At 45.0% G+C, this 19,173-nt stretch overlaps 1 protein-coding gene across 1 annotated transcript in view; it reads left to right on the top strand.

Moving 5' to 3' along the window:
• The window catches only part of SYN2 (synapsin II), a 283,986-nt gene extending 265,510 nt beyond the window's left edge, over positions 1 to 18,476 (top strand). The window contains exons 11-13 of the mRNA XM_054166626.1: positions 9,582 to 9,642; positions 14,265 to 14,562; positions 18,119 to 18,476. Of these exons, the coding sequence (XP_054022601.1) occupies positions 9,582 to 9,642; positions 14,265 to 14,562; positions 18,119 to 18,254 (495 nt within the window). The 3' untranslated portion in view covers positions 18,255 to 18,476. The remainder of the gene's footprint in view (positions 1 to 9,581; positions 9,643 to 14,264; positions 14,563 to 18,118) is intronic.
• Positions 18,477 to 19,173: the final 697 nt, after the last annotated feature.

Genomic DNA, 19,173 nt, shown 5'->3' with positions numbered 1-19,173 from the left:
TAGCTTGCAAGATTTGATCCCTCTCCCTAGCAGTCATTGCCACAGTGTATTTTGAATAAGGCCCATGTGCTAAATATGCATTACCATTTTTAAACTGGGACAAGCACCAAGAGAAATGATGGAGAAATCCAAAACAGAACAGATCATTGTCAAATAATCTTGATTTTTCCATAGGAAAAAAAGAGGAGCAACCTTCCCCACCACCATTTCAGACACTGATCTGGTGGTGGATCTGTACTCCCTCTGGCCAGCAGAGCAAGCTTGTCTTCTGCTGCCTGTACATCAACCTCCAGTCTCTCAGCTCCTGGGAGAGCCTCAGGAAGCTGGGCAGAGTTCAAACCAACCACCAATACCTCCTCTGTGTGGCTGTGTACTTGTTCTGCACCAGGAGAAGCAAGAAGACAAGCACATTCAGCCATTGGCAGTGAGGTCTAATTCTCAGTTCATCTGCTAGAACTTTGCTATGGTCTCATGGCAAATACTTCTCTCTGTCAAATATTTCTCTCTCTTTTCCATTCCTCCTCCCACTCCATTGTTCTACAACACTATTAAAACAGTGTTAAGATAGAATGTGGATTGGAAGACTGGGCTTGAATTAGCTTCCCCTTCTTTTTTTCCAGACTCTCTCGTTTCAAAGCTTGAATTGTAAATGGATCCAGTAATGAATGGATCCAGTAATGATAGATCTTTGTGGCTCAAGATGAACTTCTGTAGATCTTAATCTCTTCTTGTACAGGCAAGAATCACTTGACATCCCATATATAAATAAATAATCTGCCTTTTTTGGGGGTGGGGTGGGGTTTAAGGCTGGAGGAGCAAATACAAAATAGCATTACCCAGGGTCTAAGTCCCTGGGTTCAAGGGTCCAAACCTTCTGTAGAACTTCAAGCAGCAGTATAGGATTTTGACAGTACCCAGCCCCGTTGTATCCATGTACAATGGAAAAGGGATAAGGAAACTTCACTTTCCAAGCACTGGACAGGCTTGGAGGTGTGTTGTACCACTTTCACTTGCCCACCCTTCTCTCTTACAGCTCTCTCTCTGTACCTGCACACTGGTGAGTCTCAGCTGCTTTAGCACACAGGGGGAGCTCTCTCCTATCACATCACCCACATTCCCACATTCCTTCCTTCTCTATGGGGAGCAATTTTGGTTTTTTCTTCCCCTGGAATGAACTGCCTGAAAGCTGCTGTGCAACTGCATGCTTTTAATGTTCTCCTTGCAAAAGCAGGAGTTGAAATCTTGCCCTTCTTTTAAGCAAGAGTTGCAATAAGACTGCATCCTTGTCTGGAAGGCTCTGGAAAGGAACCATCCAGCTTCAGCAAGCAATGCTCTCTAAGAAACTCTCCTTTCCTAATAAGCTGACATCCTACTTTTACTTTAGAGCCCTCATCTCTTGGGGGATGGGATTATTTTTGACCAGCAGAATAGCAGAAATTAGGGCTGGGATGGAAAACAGGAGGTTGTCTCCTGCTTCAGTGTCTCAGGGAAACTCCTGGAGTGTACCTTTTAACAGAACTGAGTCCATAGCAGGGTACTCATTGTTTAAGACTGTGTATAAAAATACTCAGGAAGGGAAATGCTCTCTGGGAAGCAGCTCTCTGGCAATGCAAACCACTTAGTCTATAAAATCCAAGTTAGAATGTTGGGGTTTTTTTGACGTTGAAAACCAAACCCTATTCCAATGCACTTTATAAATACTAGTCCAAGTAAAATGACACTCTACAGCTTGGGTTCTGCTCCTAGCAGTCACTTCCCTTCCCACTCAGAGGAAAATCCTAGCAGGTTTTACATAGAATCATAGAATCAATAAGGTTGGAAAAGACCTCAGAGATCACCAAGTCCATCCTGTCACCCAACATCTCCTGACTAACTAAACCATGGCAACAAGCGCCATGTCCAATCCCCTCCCAAACACCACCATGGACTGTGACTCCACCACCTCCCTGGGCAGCCCACTCCAATGGCCAATAAATCTTTCTGTGAAGAACATTCTCCCCACCTCCAGCCCAAACCTGTCCTGGCACATGGGCAGTTTGGAAAGCTGGTAGAGCAGTAACAAAAACTGCTCTTAATTTTTTGCATTGTCATGATTGCAACATGGGGAAACTAGGCTGGCATCACTTTTGCTGAGAGTATCTTTTCCATACAGGTGAAGGGCAAGACAGAGCACAGGTAGTCCAAAAGGCTGTAAAAAGCAGGACCTTGCTCTCCTCCTGCTGTCTCTCTGCAGTAGATAAAGTGAAGGTGGAAAAGGACCTGGGGGTGCTGGTGGATGCAAAGCTCAACAGGAGCCAGCAGTGAGCACTTGCAGCCCAGAAAGCCAACCAGAGCCTAGGCTGCAGCAAGAGAAGCACAGCCAGCAGGGCCAGGGAGGTGATTCTCCCCCTCTGCTCTGCTCTGCTCTGGTGAGACCCCACCTGGAGCACTGTGTCCAGTGCTGGAGCCTCTATTACAGGAAGAAACTGGAAGTCCTGTCCAGAAAGGGGCCACGAGGATGAGCAGAGGGCTGGAGGGCTGGAGGAGAGACTGAGAGAGTTGGGGATGTTCAGTCTGGAGAACAGAAGGCTCCAAGGAGACCTTATTGTGGCCTTCCAGTATCTGAAGGGGGCTACAGGAAAGCTGGGGAAGGACTTTTGAGGGTGTCAGGGAGTGATAGGACTGGGGGGAATGGAAGAAAAATAGACATGGGTAGATTCAGATTGGATGTTAGGAAGTTCTTCCCCATGAGGGTGGTGAGAGACTGGCACAGGTTGCCCAGGGAGGTGTTGGAAGCCTCATGCCTGGAGGTTTTTGCAGCCAGGCTGGATGTGGCTGTGAGCAACCTGCTGTAGTGTGAGGGGTTGGAACTGGATGACCCTTGAGGTCCCTTCCAACCCTAACAATTCGATGGTTCTCTGTAAGGCATGGCTCTCCCCATCTCTCCAAAGAGCTGTAACTGGGCCTGTTTCACTGCTTTTCTCAGTGCTCAGGGCACATAGAACAGGAGAAATAGCACAACTTTGTGGTCCTGTTCGGTGCCACTGGCAACCCATCAAAGCAGATATCCCCTGTGGCAGTTTCCTGCTTTTGGATGCTCTGTGTCAGAAAGTTCTCACTGCCCTGCTAAATTATACAGTGTCATAGAGCTGTAGAATCAGACACTGGTTTGGATGGGAAGGAAACTTTAAAAGTAATGTGGTGCAACCTCCCTGCAGTGAGCAGGGACATTGGCAGCTGGAGCAGTTTGCTCAGAGCCCCACACAATCTGACCTGGAATGGGTCCAGTGATGGGGCTTCTACCACCTCTCTGGGCAACCTGGGCCAGGGTCTCACCACCCTCAGCATAAACTGTTTCTTCCTTATCTCTACTCTTATTAATCTCCCCTCTTTTAGTTTAAATATATCACTTCTTGTCCTCTCACAACAGGTCCTGCTCAAAAGTCTGTCCCCAGGTTTCTAATCATCCCCTATACAAGTCCTGAAAGGCCACCAGAAGGTCTCCCTGGAGCCTTCTCCAGGCTGGACCGCTCCAACTCCCTCAGCCTGACAGTTTCCAGCAGATGGGTTCCATCATTGCTGTGGCCTCCTCTGGCCCCCTCTGGTCCATGTCTCTGCTGTCCTGAGGACTCCAGAGCTGGCCCAAGCACTGCAGATGGGGTCTCAGCAAAGCAGAGTGAGCAGGGGGGCAGAATCCACACAGCATCTCGCCTAACACCTACAGGAAATAGCTCCCTGAAGATGGGATAAGGTTTGGGGTCTTTTTCACTGCATAGATCTTTGCCATTATGAGAGATGTGTGTTGTAAGTCCAGAAATAAATTGGTTTGTGCATTGCATTTAACTTTCTTTCTTTCTTTAACTCCACTCATCAATTCATTCTTTCTTTAGGATGATTGTCCTATAGCCCACCAGCTATCATCTACAGGTTTTAGTAGCCCCCAGTTACTTTTTTTGTGGCAGCTTCCTTAATGAACATTCTAGTTAGAAACATGAAACTGTGGGAAGTTGGAAGACACCTTTGAGATCATCAAGTCCAACCAGTTGCCTAGAGCTTGCAATCCCAGCACTACTCCTGTGCTGCTACCACTATGCCACGTTCCTCAGCACCATCTCCACACATCTTTTAAATACCTCCAGGGATGGTGACTCCAACCACCTCCCTGGGCAGCACATTCCACTGTCTGAGAACCCTTCCTGTGAAGGCATTTTTCCTAGCACCCAACCTGAACCTCCCCTGGCACAGCCTGAAGCCATTTCCTCTTGTCCTGTCACTTGCTGCATGTGAGAAGAGGCTAACCCCACCTGGCTCCAACCTCCTTCCAGGGAGTTGTAGAGAGCAATGAGGTCTCCCCTCAGCCTCCTCTTCTGAAGGCTAAACAACCCCAGTGCCCTCAGCCATTCCTCCTAAGACCTTTTGTTCAAGGCCCTTCACCAGCATAGTTGCCCTTCTTTGGACACACTCCAGCATCTCGATGTCCTTCTTCAGTTCTACATCCCAGTTAGATCCTTCCCTTTAATCTTTCTTCAGCCACCGCCTGTCTCCTCAGTAGCCACAATGTAATTGCTGTAGTATTAATGCCTTCGCTTCTCCAGTGTAGCTTGGACATTTCCAGCTGTCGGAGATAGCTGCAGTGTGTTTAGTGAGTCACCTGGTTTTGATTTCTGAGATGAGGAATATCTGACCTGACCAACATGAGCCCAGGAAGATCTTTGATTTTTTACCTCCATCTCATTTTTAGCTTTCATCCCACCTGCATCTTTAATCCTCATCCTTGACACTTCAAACACATATTCACTACTGCCACCTTCCTTAAAGTACCTAAATCACCTCTGCCCTTAGCAGTCACCCTTTTTCCCCCTTAATTCTCTTGTTACTTAATTTCTTACTCCTCTGTGAGATCTAACTCGGCTCATGTTTTGGCAGCTCTCAGTTGATCCCTCTACTTCTTGACCTGAAAAAGATGGCTTTGCCTTCAAATATTGGAATACCTACAAGAAGCCTTTGTCGTTGGGGTGCAAAGAAAACCGAACGAAACCCAAAAACAACTCTACGTGCTCCAACTCCAGTTCACAAAATCTTCCAACCCAGCCAAATCAAAATCAATTTTTGCTGGGCCTCAGCTTAGCATCTCTTTTGCCCAAGGCCTATTTCCCTGCCAAGTGGCTGCTTTCACTCCTGCTCATTTCAACATTCTTCAGACTGTTCAACATTCAAGTCTATATGAATCCAGTCTGCATTTATATAAACATACGAGGTAGAAAAGGAGGTAATGCCACTGATCAAACTCTAATACAGCATGCTTTGAAGAAGGAAGCAGTTCTTTTTAGGTTAGATATTAAGAAATATTTCTTCAGCAGGGCCCAGGTGGCCAAGAAGGCCAATGGCATCCTGGCTTGTGTTAGAAATAGGGCGGGCAGCAGGGATGGGAATGTGATCATCCCCCTGTACTCAGCACTGGGGAGGCCATACCTTGAGTGCTGTGTTCAGTACTGGGCCCCTCACTCCAGGAAGGACAATGAGAGGCTGGAATGTGTCCAGATGAAGGGCAAGGAGGCTGTGACAGGCCTGGAGCATCCTGGGCTACAAGGAGGGGCTGAGAGAGCCGGAGGTGTTCAGGTTGGAGAAGAAGAGGCTGAGGGGAGACCTCATTGCTCTCTACAGCTCCCTGAAGGGAGGTTGGAGAGAGGAGAGGGCAGCCTCTTCTTGGTGACAAGCAACAGCACCAGAGGAAGAGTTCCAAGCTGCACCAGGGGAGGTTCAGGCTGGATGTTGAGTAGTGAAAGAATCCTCAAACACTGGAATGTTCTGCCCAGGGCAGTGCTGGAGTCACCATCCCTGGAGGTGTTCAAGCAGAGTTGTGGACCTGGCGCTCAGGGACATGGTTTAGTGCTGACCCTTCAGTGCTGGATTGAGGGTTGGACTGGATGAGCAGTATGTACCAGATGTATTCTGTGAGTCTTTCCTCCAGTTCTACTCCTAGAATTCTAAGGAGACTGTTTCAGGTAAGTGTGGAAAGGAAGGAAGTGCTACAAAGATGTCTAAAGACATCTACCTTCTAGACAAGTAGTGGGTTTTCTGCTCTGGCTAGTATTCTTCAAGACAATCATGATGCAAGCAGAGCATCAATTGTTATACCCAGAGCTGAGAAATCACTGCAGAGTACTCGCAGCATTCATGTGGCTTAGAGGTTTCCACAAGTGAAGATGTACAACCTGGACTAGTTATATAAACAGTAGGTCCCCTTTGAACAGGAGAGATTCTATAAGCAGCTCCATGCAATGGTGCTATCCAGATCAGCAATCCCTGCTCCTTGGGGAACTGGGATGGGATAGGGAAGTTGTGTTCCTTAAAATGAGAGCCAAAAGGGTTCCTTATGACAGCAGTTACCAGCAGCTCCCTTAGGGAATCCTGAACCACTCTAAAGTCTGTTTCTAGCTTCTGTACCAATAATTTTGCTCTTTAGCTCTGGACATCCCAGTGAGAATCTGGTGGAGGTCATTTTCACCCTCATTCTGGTCCTCGGTTCCTGCCATGTTTGAACTTAGCACTAGGCAAGTTTGTAGCTCAGAAGTGTAGTGCAGGAAAACATGTTTGTACTGAAAGAAGGCGGTAGGAGGGTGAGCTTCTAGGCTGGGCAACAAAGGAAAAAAGAAAAGAAACCAAGAGGGGTGAATACATCTGCAGGACAGGTCTAGTCCAGCATCTCTGTTCAGAGAGATTGTGTTGCCTATGAGGAGTTAGCAGCCTCTACAATTACGTTGGCACACCACCTTGGAGAGGTGAGAAGTAACAGTCTGCAGTTAATTTGCCAACAAGTGGTGTTTCAGAAGAAGCCTGGAATTTATTAAAGGCCTTGGCTCAGGACAGCAAACAAGACAGGTTCAAAGCCAGCCTTTAATATCAAGTATCAAGGTTTCTGACTGTCTGAAAGAAAGACTCTTGAAAAGGGTTGGATTACTACAGACCATTGAAAAACCATGAGTAAGATTTCTCAATTAGGAATGTAATGCTAATTAGTCTCTTTTGGGTCAGCCTGGGTGGGTTGGCTAATTAGCAAAAGCAATACACCCATGTGATTGGCCTGGAGTGTGGGTGAGGTTCCTGGAAGCACCAGGTGATAGCTGGTGAAAAAAAGAGAGAAAAAAAAGGATGTGTGGGTGGTAAATCAGGACAGCTGCAGTCAATGACTGGAGAGGGGGAGATTCATCTTCAGCAGAGTGTGCACAGAGGCTCTTTCAGTACACTTTCAGACCAGTTGAGGTAAGGATGAGCAAGCTTCCATAAGGTTTATTGAAAGCTTAATTTAGGATAAAATAATTTCTCTGTGAGATGGAGAGATATGCAGGTTGTGTAAGTGCTGCTGCTGTCATGTCAAGTGGGTTGGGTGCTGTGTGGTGCTCAAACCCCAGACCGGTTCACTGCAACAACAAATGGCACATTTGCTTCAGCCTCAGGGCATGGAGGAGACAAAGGCCCTGCAGATGTTGTTTTAACATAAAGGGGAGGCGAATTTAAGCTGCCAGCCTGTGTTCCTGGCAGCTAAACAAAAGATGGGGGGTTGCCTACACGATATTTCACTTTTGTTTTAGTAGATAATTTGCAGCCATCCTCCCTGGGCATCCTGTGCTGCTGGAAAGAGCCATGCAGGCCAGTTCATGGTCCTCTGGGAGGTTAGGAAGCCTGTCACATGGTAATCATAGTGGTCTTCCTCCTAAAACATTGTGTGCTTTCTAGCGGGAGTCACAGGATCTGTTTGGTCCTCTAGAAAGGAACTCTTGGAGGTCCTTAAGCCTTAAGGTACTTACAGTTTCCTCCTCAGGGCACACTTTATGTGTATCACCACCACCAAAGGAGACCAGGGCTCTGTCTGTGACACTGAGCACCCACGTGTCCTCAGGGCATACAGAGGAAGGTGCCAATGCGTCAGAACAATGGTGGTAGAATATCAAAAGAGTTGGCTCCTCTCCAGCAGCTTTCCCAGATCTCCACTCTGGGCTAATTCCCCCCAGGATCCAAGGAGTTCCTGGTGCAGGGCAAGTTGTCTCAGTGAGCTCCGATGCACTGGGTAGCAGATACCGCCAATACTTAATCCTTACTAGGCTTCTACATGTGGGTCAGAAAACTGGAGGAAGGACAGAAACAAAACAGAGAAGATTTTAACCCGCCCTAAAGCGCTTCGGTGTTTTCTGATGGCTGTGTCTCATGGAATTCTCTTCTCTCCGTCCTCATCCCCACAAGTGCTGTGTAACTGGGCCAGTTAATATAAGGATCAGACGCTGCCTCATTCACTTGTGTGTGTCAGTTTGGGCCCTTGTGTGGGCCTCGTGAAGGTTTGTAGCTGAATAATTGGGAGTTTGGGACCTGCCCTGCGTCCTTTTATTCCGTAGCTAAAGCAGATGAAGCACTCCGCCACGGCCGCGGGCAGCAGAGTGGTGGTGTTGGTACCGTGTCACAAAGCGTAACTTTTAGATTGCTGTGCAGGAGTTCACATCGCTATGAGTAAGATTTATTTCTCTGGTTCTGAGATGAAATACAAATCAGGGAAAGTAAAAAAACCAAAAAACTGAGCCTTGTAAGCCTTGCAAGCAACATGTTTAATTAATTTTCCATTTACTGTTTAATCCATTCTGGGATGTTTCCCTCTTGACAGATGGCAATTTAATTTCTGGACCCTTAAATATAACCCCCCGAGCTGTTATGTCCAAGGATTTAACGTATTTCACTTCTCAAATTATTAGAGATGGGCCTAACACAAAGTTTGGATTCGAATGCTCATGTTCCCAGAGGGTGTTCTGCTCCAAGGTTTTGGTTCGGGCCCATCTTTTCCTCTCGGCAAGCACACATTTGAAAAGGACCCTGCCAAATAAATCTCCTGTTTTGAAAAGTTAAGTATTCCATGTGTTTCTAATAACATGTCAGATGGAGTAGCATGAAGTAATTTCAATTATTTTTATTATTTGTCTGTGGTTTTTTTTGCTTCCTTCTTTCGTTTTGCTTAGCAAAACAGCCAAGCTAGGGGAGTCCATCTCCCTTCCCATTTACAGGCAGCGAATCAAAGTGCAACTATCACTAGCAAAAAAACAAACCCACCAAACTCCTGCTGTGCTCACGCTGCCAGATAGAACTGAATGCAATTAAAGATAAACTACTCCTTACGTTCCACAAAGGTATCTGTGGAAGTCCAGTTTCTGTTCAGGCTGAGCTAAAAGGAGAGCGAGCAGAAGCAATGAGATCCAGAAAGGTTCGAGGTGCTGGGAACTGAGGGAGAAAGACCTACACAGAGGGAGGTAAGATTCGGGAAGGCACTCCTTAGATCACATGCTGCACAGGGAAAACAGGAGGGTTTTGAAGAACTCATCTTTGGATTAGTCCAGGATTCATAAATCGTGTCAGACAGCAACTAAATTAGAGAATATTCTCTGGAACGAATTAAAAGTATAGGCACAGCCCCAGCCCATGAGGAGATCTCTAATGAAAATAAAGACAAATTAGTGGAAAAACTGGAACAAAGCTGCTCTCATTTTATTTATTTAGTTATTTATTTTTTTTTTAATTTATTTGGTTTTCTTCTCTCTTCTGTTTTCAAATGTGTTTTCCAGAGCGGATCCCTAAAGGAGCCAGAGCCAAACAAAATCCCACCTCAGCGACCACCACCTCAAGGTTGTTTACAGTACATTCTCGACTGTAATGGCGTTGCAGTAGGACCAAAACAAGTCCAGGCTACTTAGATAATTGAGGCTAAAAGTGAGGGTTAAAGCCAAAAAAAAAAAAGAAACAACACAAAAAAATAACCAAAAAAAAAGAGGAAAAAAATATAAAGAAAGAAAAAGCAAATGAAAAGAACCAACCACACAATCTTAAAAGCAAACCTACCGGTTCTGTTCGATTTTTTTTTTGCATTGTTTCAGTGCTGCCCTGGACTGTGTTTTTTCTATGCAGTGTCAACTATACTGTCTGGTTGTTTTGACTCGTTCCTGTCTGTGCGTGTAATGCTTACCTACCTTTCTCTGTAAAAGCTGTGATTCTTTCAGGGCTTGTTGTCAACAGTGTACAAAGAATGTGCCTCTCTAGAGCCCAGTGCAACTGTACATGATGGATGGTTAGCCAGTATTTTTGGAGTGTTCTATATATCGTTCAGTCCAACACCGCCACAAGGTGCAAAGCGAGTTCCTTTTGCTTACTCTGTGAGTGTGTGCACACTGTACCCATAGCCTTTATTTTTTTCTTTCTGGTTCCTCTGTGTGCATGACTAATAGGTAGGTGATCCAGATCTATTTTTTAAAGCCTAGGTTAGAGTTTGCTAGTGAGGCTTTTTATTGGTCATTTTATAAGGTTCGTTAAGGCTTGAGTTTGCCTTAGACGCAAAGTGGAAGTCTTAATCCTTTCAGCGAACTCCGTACGGCGGAGCTCTTCCCAAGGAGTATTTAAAATACCTTCTATTTTACATACTGGTGTTCATATTTTTAGTAATGCTGCATTCAATTGTTAGCTACAAAGCTATGTAAATGGGCCACCTATGTGCAATATCTCAGTGGAAGGGTGAGCGTTTAATGTATCCGATTTCAATTCAGTAGGACCTTTTGTTGTCGCTCTGAATTAGTCGTCCGTGGAGATTTTTAATGAAATCTAATGCAAGTACTTTCCAAAGTCTTACCTAAGAGCTAAATCCCAGGTTGTTTGGTGGGAAGTACCTCAAGGACTGTTAAACTTCCTGTAAGAGCTCTTTTTTTTTTTTTTTTCCTTAAAGCAAGAAGTAGATGATAGGAAATGGCAGACCCAAGGTACCTTTAACCAGTTAGGGAGCTTGCCTGTTGTGAAGACACATCAGCGGGTTTCTTTACCAACTCAGGTCTGTATCTTAAACCTGGAAATATCCAGATAGCTCTCAAGAAAACACAGTCCCAGCATTATCCACATAAATAGAGTTTAGAATAACTGCTTGAAATCAAAACATGCAAGAGAAGCTGAGATGCCTGACAGCTGCTAGATCTTCTGTAGGTAAATGATTTGTGATTTATTGGGTTGTTAGTTTTCGGTTGTTTGCTTGTTGGTTTTTTCCCCCCCCCAGCATAACCAATTTATACTGTTACATGATGAGAAATACACAGGCAGGCAGTTCATCCATTGTGAGAAATCTAGCCCAGAATCACAAGCTACACATGGCTAGCATACCATAAAGCTTAGTTGCAAGCAAGCCACAAAGCTATAATTTTCCTGGTGAGCACATACAGAGATGAGTAGTGGCCATTAGTTTAGTGCAAACAGGTTTTGTTTAAAGAGAAAACAGCCTCATGTTCGACTTCTGTTTTCCCTCCAAACAGTGGGGAGGGGGAAAGAAAAAAATTATCAGTGAGAAACATCATTCTTAGTGTTTCTTTTATTTGTACAAGCTGGCTGGTAAGGTGGGAATTAAGGTATGCATTATTAGCTATTTAAATGTTTGTGGTAAGTGCTACTGTTGACTGCCTATCAGTAAATGACACGCATATTTTGCTTTGGTGATCAGCATTTGTCTGGGTCAGTGATCATCCCAATGATGGCATTGGCTGCTGGTGATACTTTTAATCATTCTCTATTAAGAAAATTCCACTTAGAATCAGGTTCAGAAATCCTTACCTCCAGACACTGTCAAAGTGAAACCAACCACACTGCCCTGGGGTGAAGAAATGAATCTGATGACCGATTTCCTTTGAAGCAGTCGGTATTTTTTTGCATGTAGTAGTGCAAGTATTCACAAGTGCTTCTCACACGAGTGAGCTGTGTGTGCAAAGAGGAGATGAGTGTCTCGGACAGGCTCTCATCTTGTTGACTGTGAAAGGATTTCCAAGGGCACACACTTATTACTACATACCACAGGCAAGAAGCAAGCCAAAATGTCTCTCTGCATGCAAGCATGCTTAGGTGCAATATTGTGGGTAACAGGGAACAGATGTTTTACAGTGTAGGCTTAATGTTCAGTTTTGTTGAGTTATTTTTGGTAAAAAGTTTCTTTCATGATTGTTGCCTTTTGTACAACCCAGCTGCAAGAAAGTGAGCAAATGCTGGACGTGTGACAGCAGTATATCTTTTATGTGAAATCTCTTGTACAGCTTAATGTGCAATAAAAGAAAGTTATATCTGTCTTCAGTGTAAAGTTTCTGGCATTCCAGCCTGTATGTACAAGTGGGGGAAAGCAACCTCTCTGTTTTTCAATATTGAGTGAAAGGAGACTAATAAGAAAACCATCCTCATTAAGATGTTGCAAGCCCATGTTATCACCTTCAAATATTTCCTACAAAAGTGGTTCAAATCCATAAACAATGAAGGCACATTCCTTAACCTCCAGTACGTGCTATTTATCTTTCTACACCACAACACGCTGCTACAACTGTATTAAAACTTACTGAAGCATCAGGACATGCTGTTCCCAGGCACACATGCACTGGAATCTCATCTAGGAAGGGGAAAGCTAACTATAATAGCAATTAAACAAAAAAAAAAGTAAAAGCCATGCTTTGCAGCAGCACTTCCAGATATGGAGGTTTTCTTTTAAGTAGACCTGGATAGATTGAGTCTTTCACTTGCCCTAAAATGTCTCTGTGAGGCTTAAACTTCAAAACATCTAGCTCAGTTGTCTTCTACAACATTTGTTGGTCAGCAAAGCTCTTAGCCTGACTGAATGTGGTGGGTTGAAATTATCCCCACAATAAAATTGCCAGACCAGCTCAGTTGGGGCAGTTGGAAACTAGGCAGGATGCACAAAGGTGAACTCAGGTGGCACTAGATGCCAGTGCTTGGGACTGAGGTTGGTTTTTTTCTGTCTGTGTGGCTGGTTGAAATTACCTCCCCAACTGATTTGGAGAACTGCCCCCCCCAAAATAAAATTGCTGGACCAGCTCAGTTGGAAAACAAATGAAGCTATATTTACAAGCAGACTAAAATCTAGAACTGTGAAATGCAATGAATATGTACAAAATAGACAATATTTACCATTTATAAACAGCACAAGAACCCCCCTGAACAAAACCGGGGGGTTACCAACAGCTTCCCCCTCCCTGCTCCCTTCCCCTGCCCTGTACAAGGGAAAAGGGAAGAGCAGAGCGTAGGCTGTTAGTACTTAGCCACAACAAGAACACAGCCAGGGTCAGCCACAGCAAGCAAAACCTTCCAGCTAGTATCTGCTAGTGTGAAGAAGCTGAAAAGAGAAAGAGTTAATTTATACAACTAACTTTATGTTAGTTATCAGAGCAGTGGAATTATTTAGACCTTATCACTATTTTCCCTTTTACATCCAATGGTAATTTATGTACATTCTATCCCTTTCCTACTCAATCTGTGGAAAATCTTCCTAGGTGTCAGCCTGAAACTGCCACACTGAAATAACAAATCGCTCAGAATATCATCCTGCCCTTTCTTCCCCTTAACTCAGATGTCCCATGTGCCTTGTCACGTGCAGGAACCCTCAGTTATGACAACTCTCAGCCCAGAAAACCACGGGCAGACATCTGACACGAGATAAAAGCAGCATGCCCGCTGATATCTGCCCACTGCCATCTGACACAGCACTGTTTCAGTCAGAAAGTAGAAAAGGGAAAGGAAAAAAAAAAACCAACCCAACAAAAAAAGCCCTGTATGATGATGCAGCATCTTTCAACCATGGATTTCACAACCTAAGTCTCTACTGCACGTTGTAGTTTTGCACTTGATGCAGGATTGTGCCAGTAGACTTCCTTCTCAGTGGAAAGGCCTCCTTGGTAAAGAGTTAGCAGCAGTTCCCTTGTGTTTGTTGTGATGTTCTTCACAAAAGGGTTAAATAAGTTATCAGCAGACTTTATCATTAGCCAGGAAAACTGAGTATAAAGTTGGTTTACTGCTAGAAGAGTGAAATATTACAGAAATAATGTGAAAGCTTTGGAGGAACAAACCTGCAGTAGCTCCAGAGAAGCTGGTAGCTGTGTTGCTTGAAATAGTTATTGCTGGTGAATTCAGTTAGCTCACAGCCTCTCCTTGAGCTGGGCCAGGGTTATACTGGGTGTAACTTTTGATGTGATTTGAAGGCAGCACCACTCTCTACTGCTGGGTTAAATTTGGTACTGCTTGTAGGGGCTGCAAGCAAGCTCCCAATGTCCCAGCTGTGATTAGTAGTATTGCCTGCGTGAAACTGCGCTCCATATTCGTAGAGTTTTGCCTCAGACGTAGAGTTAATCACGTTCAAGGATGATTTTTATAGTGTTGGATATGAAGTCTAGTTAAGAATTCTTTGACACTATAACATTATGAAGTTTTTCTTGTACTGAACCTAGGGGGCCCAGTGCAACCCCAAGGGATGCAATCACAAAGCCAGGAGCCATTGCAGCCCCAGCGCATGTACCCCCCTGGGCAGGCAGCAAAGCCCTCGGCTTCCCAGCCGCAGCGTCCACCCGGACCTACAACTCAGCAGCCACGGCCCCAGGCTCAAGGTCCTCCCAGCACCAGATTATCAAAGGAAGCTGAGCCACAGCCTGCTCCACAGCCTGCTCCACACCCAGCTCCACAGCCTGCTCCACAGCCTGCTCCACAGCCTGCTCCACAACAGAAGCCTCAGTCTCATCCGCAGCTAAAGTAAGATTTGCTTTCTCTGTTTTATTTTCTCCTCCTAACGCAGGTTTTGTTGTGGTGACTGTAATGTGGGAGGTGGTCTAACATTCAGGAGAAAATGTACATGTGTGCCTGAGTCTAAACATTGCAAAAAGCTTTCTTCCTGGTTTATGGCTGTGAGAGGCTGTATCATTACTTACATCCCAAGCTCTACGCAAAATGTCATTTCATGGTTGTGCAATGCCTGTCCCAACTAGGTCTGAAAACTCATCATCTTCCTCCTATTTGTTTTCTCCTCTTGATGTCACTGACTCATGATCTGGGTGTGCTGTAAGCCTGCAGAGAAAAGAGGAAGTCTTATCTGTTTGAACTTTTAACCTCACAGTCACTCAGATAGCAGATTCCAGATTCAAAAGGCCTAACTCCCAGACCAGCCCAAGGAGCATTGCAGGCAGTGGCTGACTGAAGGGGTTTTGGTCACTCTTGGTTCATGGCTACTGAGTGTATGGCACAAGAAATTCAGGCTCTTTCCAGAGAGGGCTGCAGAACTTGCAAAGAAAGCTGCCCGATGTCCCACCCTAGGAATCATAGAATCATAGAATTGTTTCAGTTGGAAAAGACCTCCCAGGTCATCAAACCCAACCATCAACGCAACACCACTGTGACCAGTAAACCATATCCCAAGTGCAATGTCCACATGTTTTTGAACACCTCTGGGGATGGGGACTCTACCACTTCCCTGGGCAGCCTGTTCCAATGACCACTCTTTCAGTAAAGAAATTTTTCCTGGTATCGAACCTAAACCTTCCCCAATGCAATCTGAGGCCATTTCCTCTGATTCTGTCACCCAGCCCTAGGGAGAAGAGACTGACCCCCGCCTGACTACAACCTCCTTCCAAGGAGTTTTGGGAAAGCAGGAAAAGTCTCCCCTCAGGCTCCTCTTTTCCAAGTGAAACAACCCCAGGTTCCTCAGCTGCTGCTCACCAGCCCTGTTTTGCAGACCCTTCCCCAGCTTTGTTGCCCTCCTCTGGACCTGCTCCAGCACCTCAATGTCCATCTTATAGTGAGTGGCCCAAAACTGAACCCAAGGTGTGGCCTCACCAGTGTCAAGTAGAGGGATGATTCCATAACACACAGCCTGATCTTTTGAGGCTGTATCTAACCAGCCCAGTGCTCCAGTAGAGAGTGTCGAAAGGGTCTGCAGCTAGATCCCCTCTCAGAGCTTAAACCCAGTGAACAGAAACCATGGGGAAGGCATTAGCACTGGTTTGCTGTTTCTCAGCACACTGCTTCTGACATGGATAGGATCACAGCCACATTCTGCTTTCTTTGATACATACAGAGATGGCCACAGAGTCTTTGTTTCACCCAAGTAACACAGACCCTCCTTTTTTACCCACTCCTATGCTGATACTAGTGTGAGCCAGTCCTGAGTCCTCACCTGAGCACAACTCAGTGGAAAAGCTGTGTTAGGGGACAACAGGCAAAGGTGAGGAGATTTTTCTTTGCCTTCCTGGGACTGTGCATTCCTGTTTCATAATCAGAGAACCATACAATTGTTAGGGTTGGAAGGGACTTAGAGGATCATTCTAGTTCCAACCCCCCTGCCATGGGCAGGGACACCTCACACTAGATCAGGTTGCTCAGAGCCACCATAGAAATCACAAAACTCAAACTAATTCATCTGTTCTTTAAGTGTGCATAGAGAATAGGGAGGTTGGTTGCCTTAAGCAAGATGGAAACCAGTTTGTCATTTGAAACTTCTGACACTGCAGAGAAGCAGCTCAGAAGAGGTAAAAGCTTCCCAGCTTTCTCCCTTGAATTCCTTGTTCAAGTCTAGCTTCAGTTTTTCTCTCCTTCAGATGGAAGGGAATAGTGTCTCTTTAAAACAAAACAGAATTTAAAAGGGAGGAATGAAAGCTTTTAAGATGCAAATGGAATGAAAGCTTTTAAGAGTGGTTTTTCTGACTTTTAAGAAGCAGTTTTAGGTCCACACCAAGACTCAGATCTCCTGCCTGTAGGATCAGCTCCATTTGCATGTGTATGCTTTGTATTCACCCACATGCTGTTGCCCAACCTGTATGTACACGTTATTAATCTGTGAATAAATATTTAATTAGGCTACTTATTGTGTTACTAATCAAGTCAAGTGCTGCTTCCCACCCTCCCTCTTTCAGTGAGTACAAACAAACATTTATCAGTCTATTCTCATTAGCACAACTATAATTTATGAAAAACCTAAACTGCCTGTAGCACTGTTGGCTGTGCATTAGTAGTTTAGAGGTGGAGAAGCTGCAGACCGTGCAGAGTGCAGGGCAATCTGAATAAGAAAAGTCTTTCAGTTTTCACCCTAACCCAAACTGGAATCCTGTTATTGTGCTGAGATCAAAATTGAGTCAGGGAACTGCTTTTACTGGTGCCTGGGTGTCCCTGTAGGAAGATCACAACTCGTTCGGGTTGTCTATTTAAATCCAAGCCTACTTCTTAAATATTCTTTTACCTGACCAAGCCTGGAGTTAGTTCAAAACTTCAGATTTGATTTTGATTTTGCTTTTTTTCCCTTCCTGTGTGTTATTTGAGTCATGCTTACAGAGACTTGTAGCATGGTTACATGATGGTGGCAAGAACAGAAGAGCGTTGCTAGGCTAAGTGCTTCTAGGCAAGAAAAATTGTATGAGTTGGGGATTATTTTACTTTTTAGGATGCAGAGTGTCATTAAACCTCCATTAAGGATCAAGTCTGAGATATTTATACAGAGAGAGCACGTTACTACTTTAGGACTCATTTTTCAAACCCTTGCCAATATACCTCTTTTTTTTTTCCCCTCTCCTTTGTGCATACCTGTTTGCAGCCTTAATGAGCACAATTATTAATCATCCTGTGCTGGGTGGTGATTTGGGTTGAGCAGGCAGACCTGCTTATTCCTCAAGTTCTAATTTGCATCATCCAATTAACTGGAATGTTTCAGATCTCTTAAATAAAGAGCAGTGTAGCCTCTAAAAAAATAGATGGTCCTACTCCTCAAACCCCTGTACATGATGACCATGTGAAGCTGAGCAAGCTGGTTAGTGGGACATAACAGAGGGGTTAGGACTAGATGAGGGAATGGATTTGAGGAGGGAAGATTTAGACTTGGTATTAGAAAGGAATTCTTTCCAGTGAGGGTGGGGAGACACTGGAACAGGTTGTCCAGGGAGGCTGTGGTGCCCCCTCTCTGGAGGTGTTCAAGGCCGGGTTGGATGAGACCTTGAGCAACCTGGGCTGGTGGGACCCTGCCCATGGCAGCAGGGGGGTTGAAAGTAGATAGCCCTTAAGGTCCCTTCCAACCCAAAACATTCTATGCTTCTGTGATCTTTAAGATCCCTTCCAAGCCAAACCATTCTGTGATTCTATGTGGTGTTGCAGCAGCTTTGTCGGCTGCACCTAATTCGCTTGCGTCGAGCACCTGTTTCGTTCACGTGCAAACCGTCCGCGTCCCGTGGAGATCCTTCCTTTCCTCCTGACTCACACAGGCTGTAGGTGGATGGGAGCCAGTAGCCCAGATGACCATACAAAACCGTGTTGTGTTTTTGTCTTGCAGCAAGTCGCAGTCTCTGACAAACGCCTTCAGTTTCACAGAATCCTCCTTCTTCCGATCGTCTGTGAACGAAGACGAAGCAAAAGCCGAAACCATCCGAAACTTGAGGAAATCCTTTGCTAGCCTCTTTTCTGATTAGCCAGCTCCGTCTCACTGCACCTTGCATATAGTCTGAAAACTCTGTGAATGTTTCCTAGGTTTTTGTTCTCCCTGTGGCAGTGCCCTGCTCTACTGTGCTCACTGTTGTACTAAGCAATATGTTAACCATACACAAACACACACACAAAAAAACAACTAAAAAAAACCCACCAAGAAACCCACCCACACAAAAAAAAACCCAAACCAAAAAACCCCACACAGACAAACAAAAGGAGACAAAAAATAGAAGAAGGACTTTGCTGAGGTACCATCCAGGAACGTGTGTAAAGATGGCTAAAGAAGGAAGGGTTCTCCTGCTAACACAGAATGCCAAGTTCTAAGGTCCTTACCCATTGTAATATTGTGGCCTTACTGTGACTGAACTATTATAACCCTGTTCCAGACTCCTTTGTAGAGCTGTGTTAATAAAGCCTTGTGGGATGGGTCTCTCCTCGCTCTGCCCATTCCCACTGCGTTGCAATGCATGTGTATTTCATGTGTAAATGTTTTGTACTGCAGAAGTAGAGTCTTGACTTGTTCTCGCCTCCCCCCTCCAGGAGGCAGTTCACACTGACCCTTCTTGTTCAAGCCACAGAAGCAACGTGAGAAATCGAAGCAGTTTCTTCCTCCTTGTACAATCTTCCCATCAGCTGGTTGTAGACTTCTGATGTATTGCTGGGAGCTATCAGTACACTAACTTAATGTCATAAGTAGAGTGTGTATGTACTACTGTAATCTCCACGTGTCTATCTGAATTTCTTTCCAACCTGTAACCATAACTGGGTTTAGTTGCAAAGGATATGCATGATGTTGCCCTTATTTTTGTGGACATCTTCTAATAAATGTGAAGCCCCCCTGCCTGATTTCAAGAGCTGTCTTCTACAAAGCTTGTGTCAGCAGCAGTAGACGTGGTCTGGTTT

This window comes from Dryobates pubescens, chromosome 1 (genome assembly GCF_014839835.1).
Source record: "Dryobates pubescens isolate bDryPub1 chromosome 1, bDryPub1.pri, whole genome shotgun sequence".
Classification (NCBI taxonomy): Eukaryota; Metazoa; Chordata; class Aves; order Piciformes; family Picidae; genus Dryobates; species Dryobates pubescens.
This window is presented reverse-complemented; position numbering and strand designations above follow the sequence as displayed.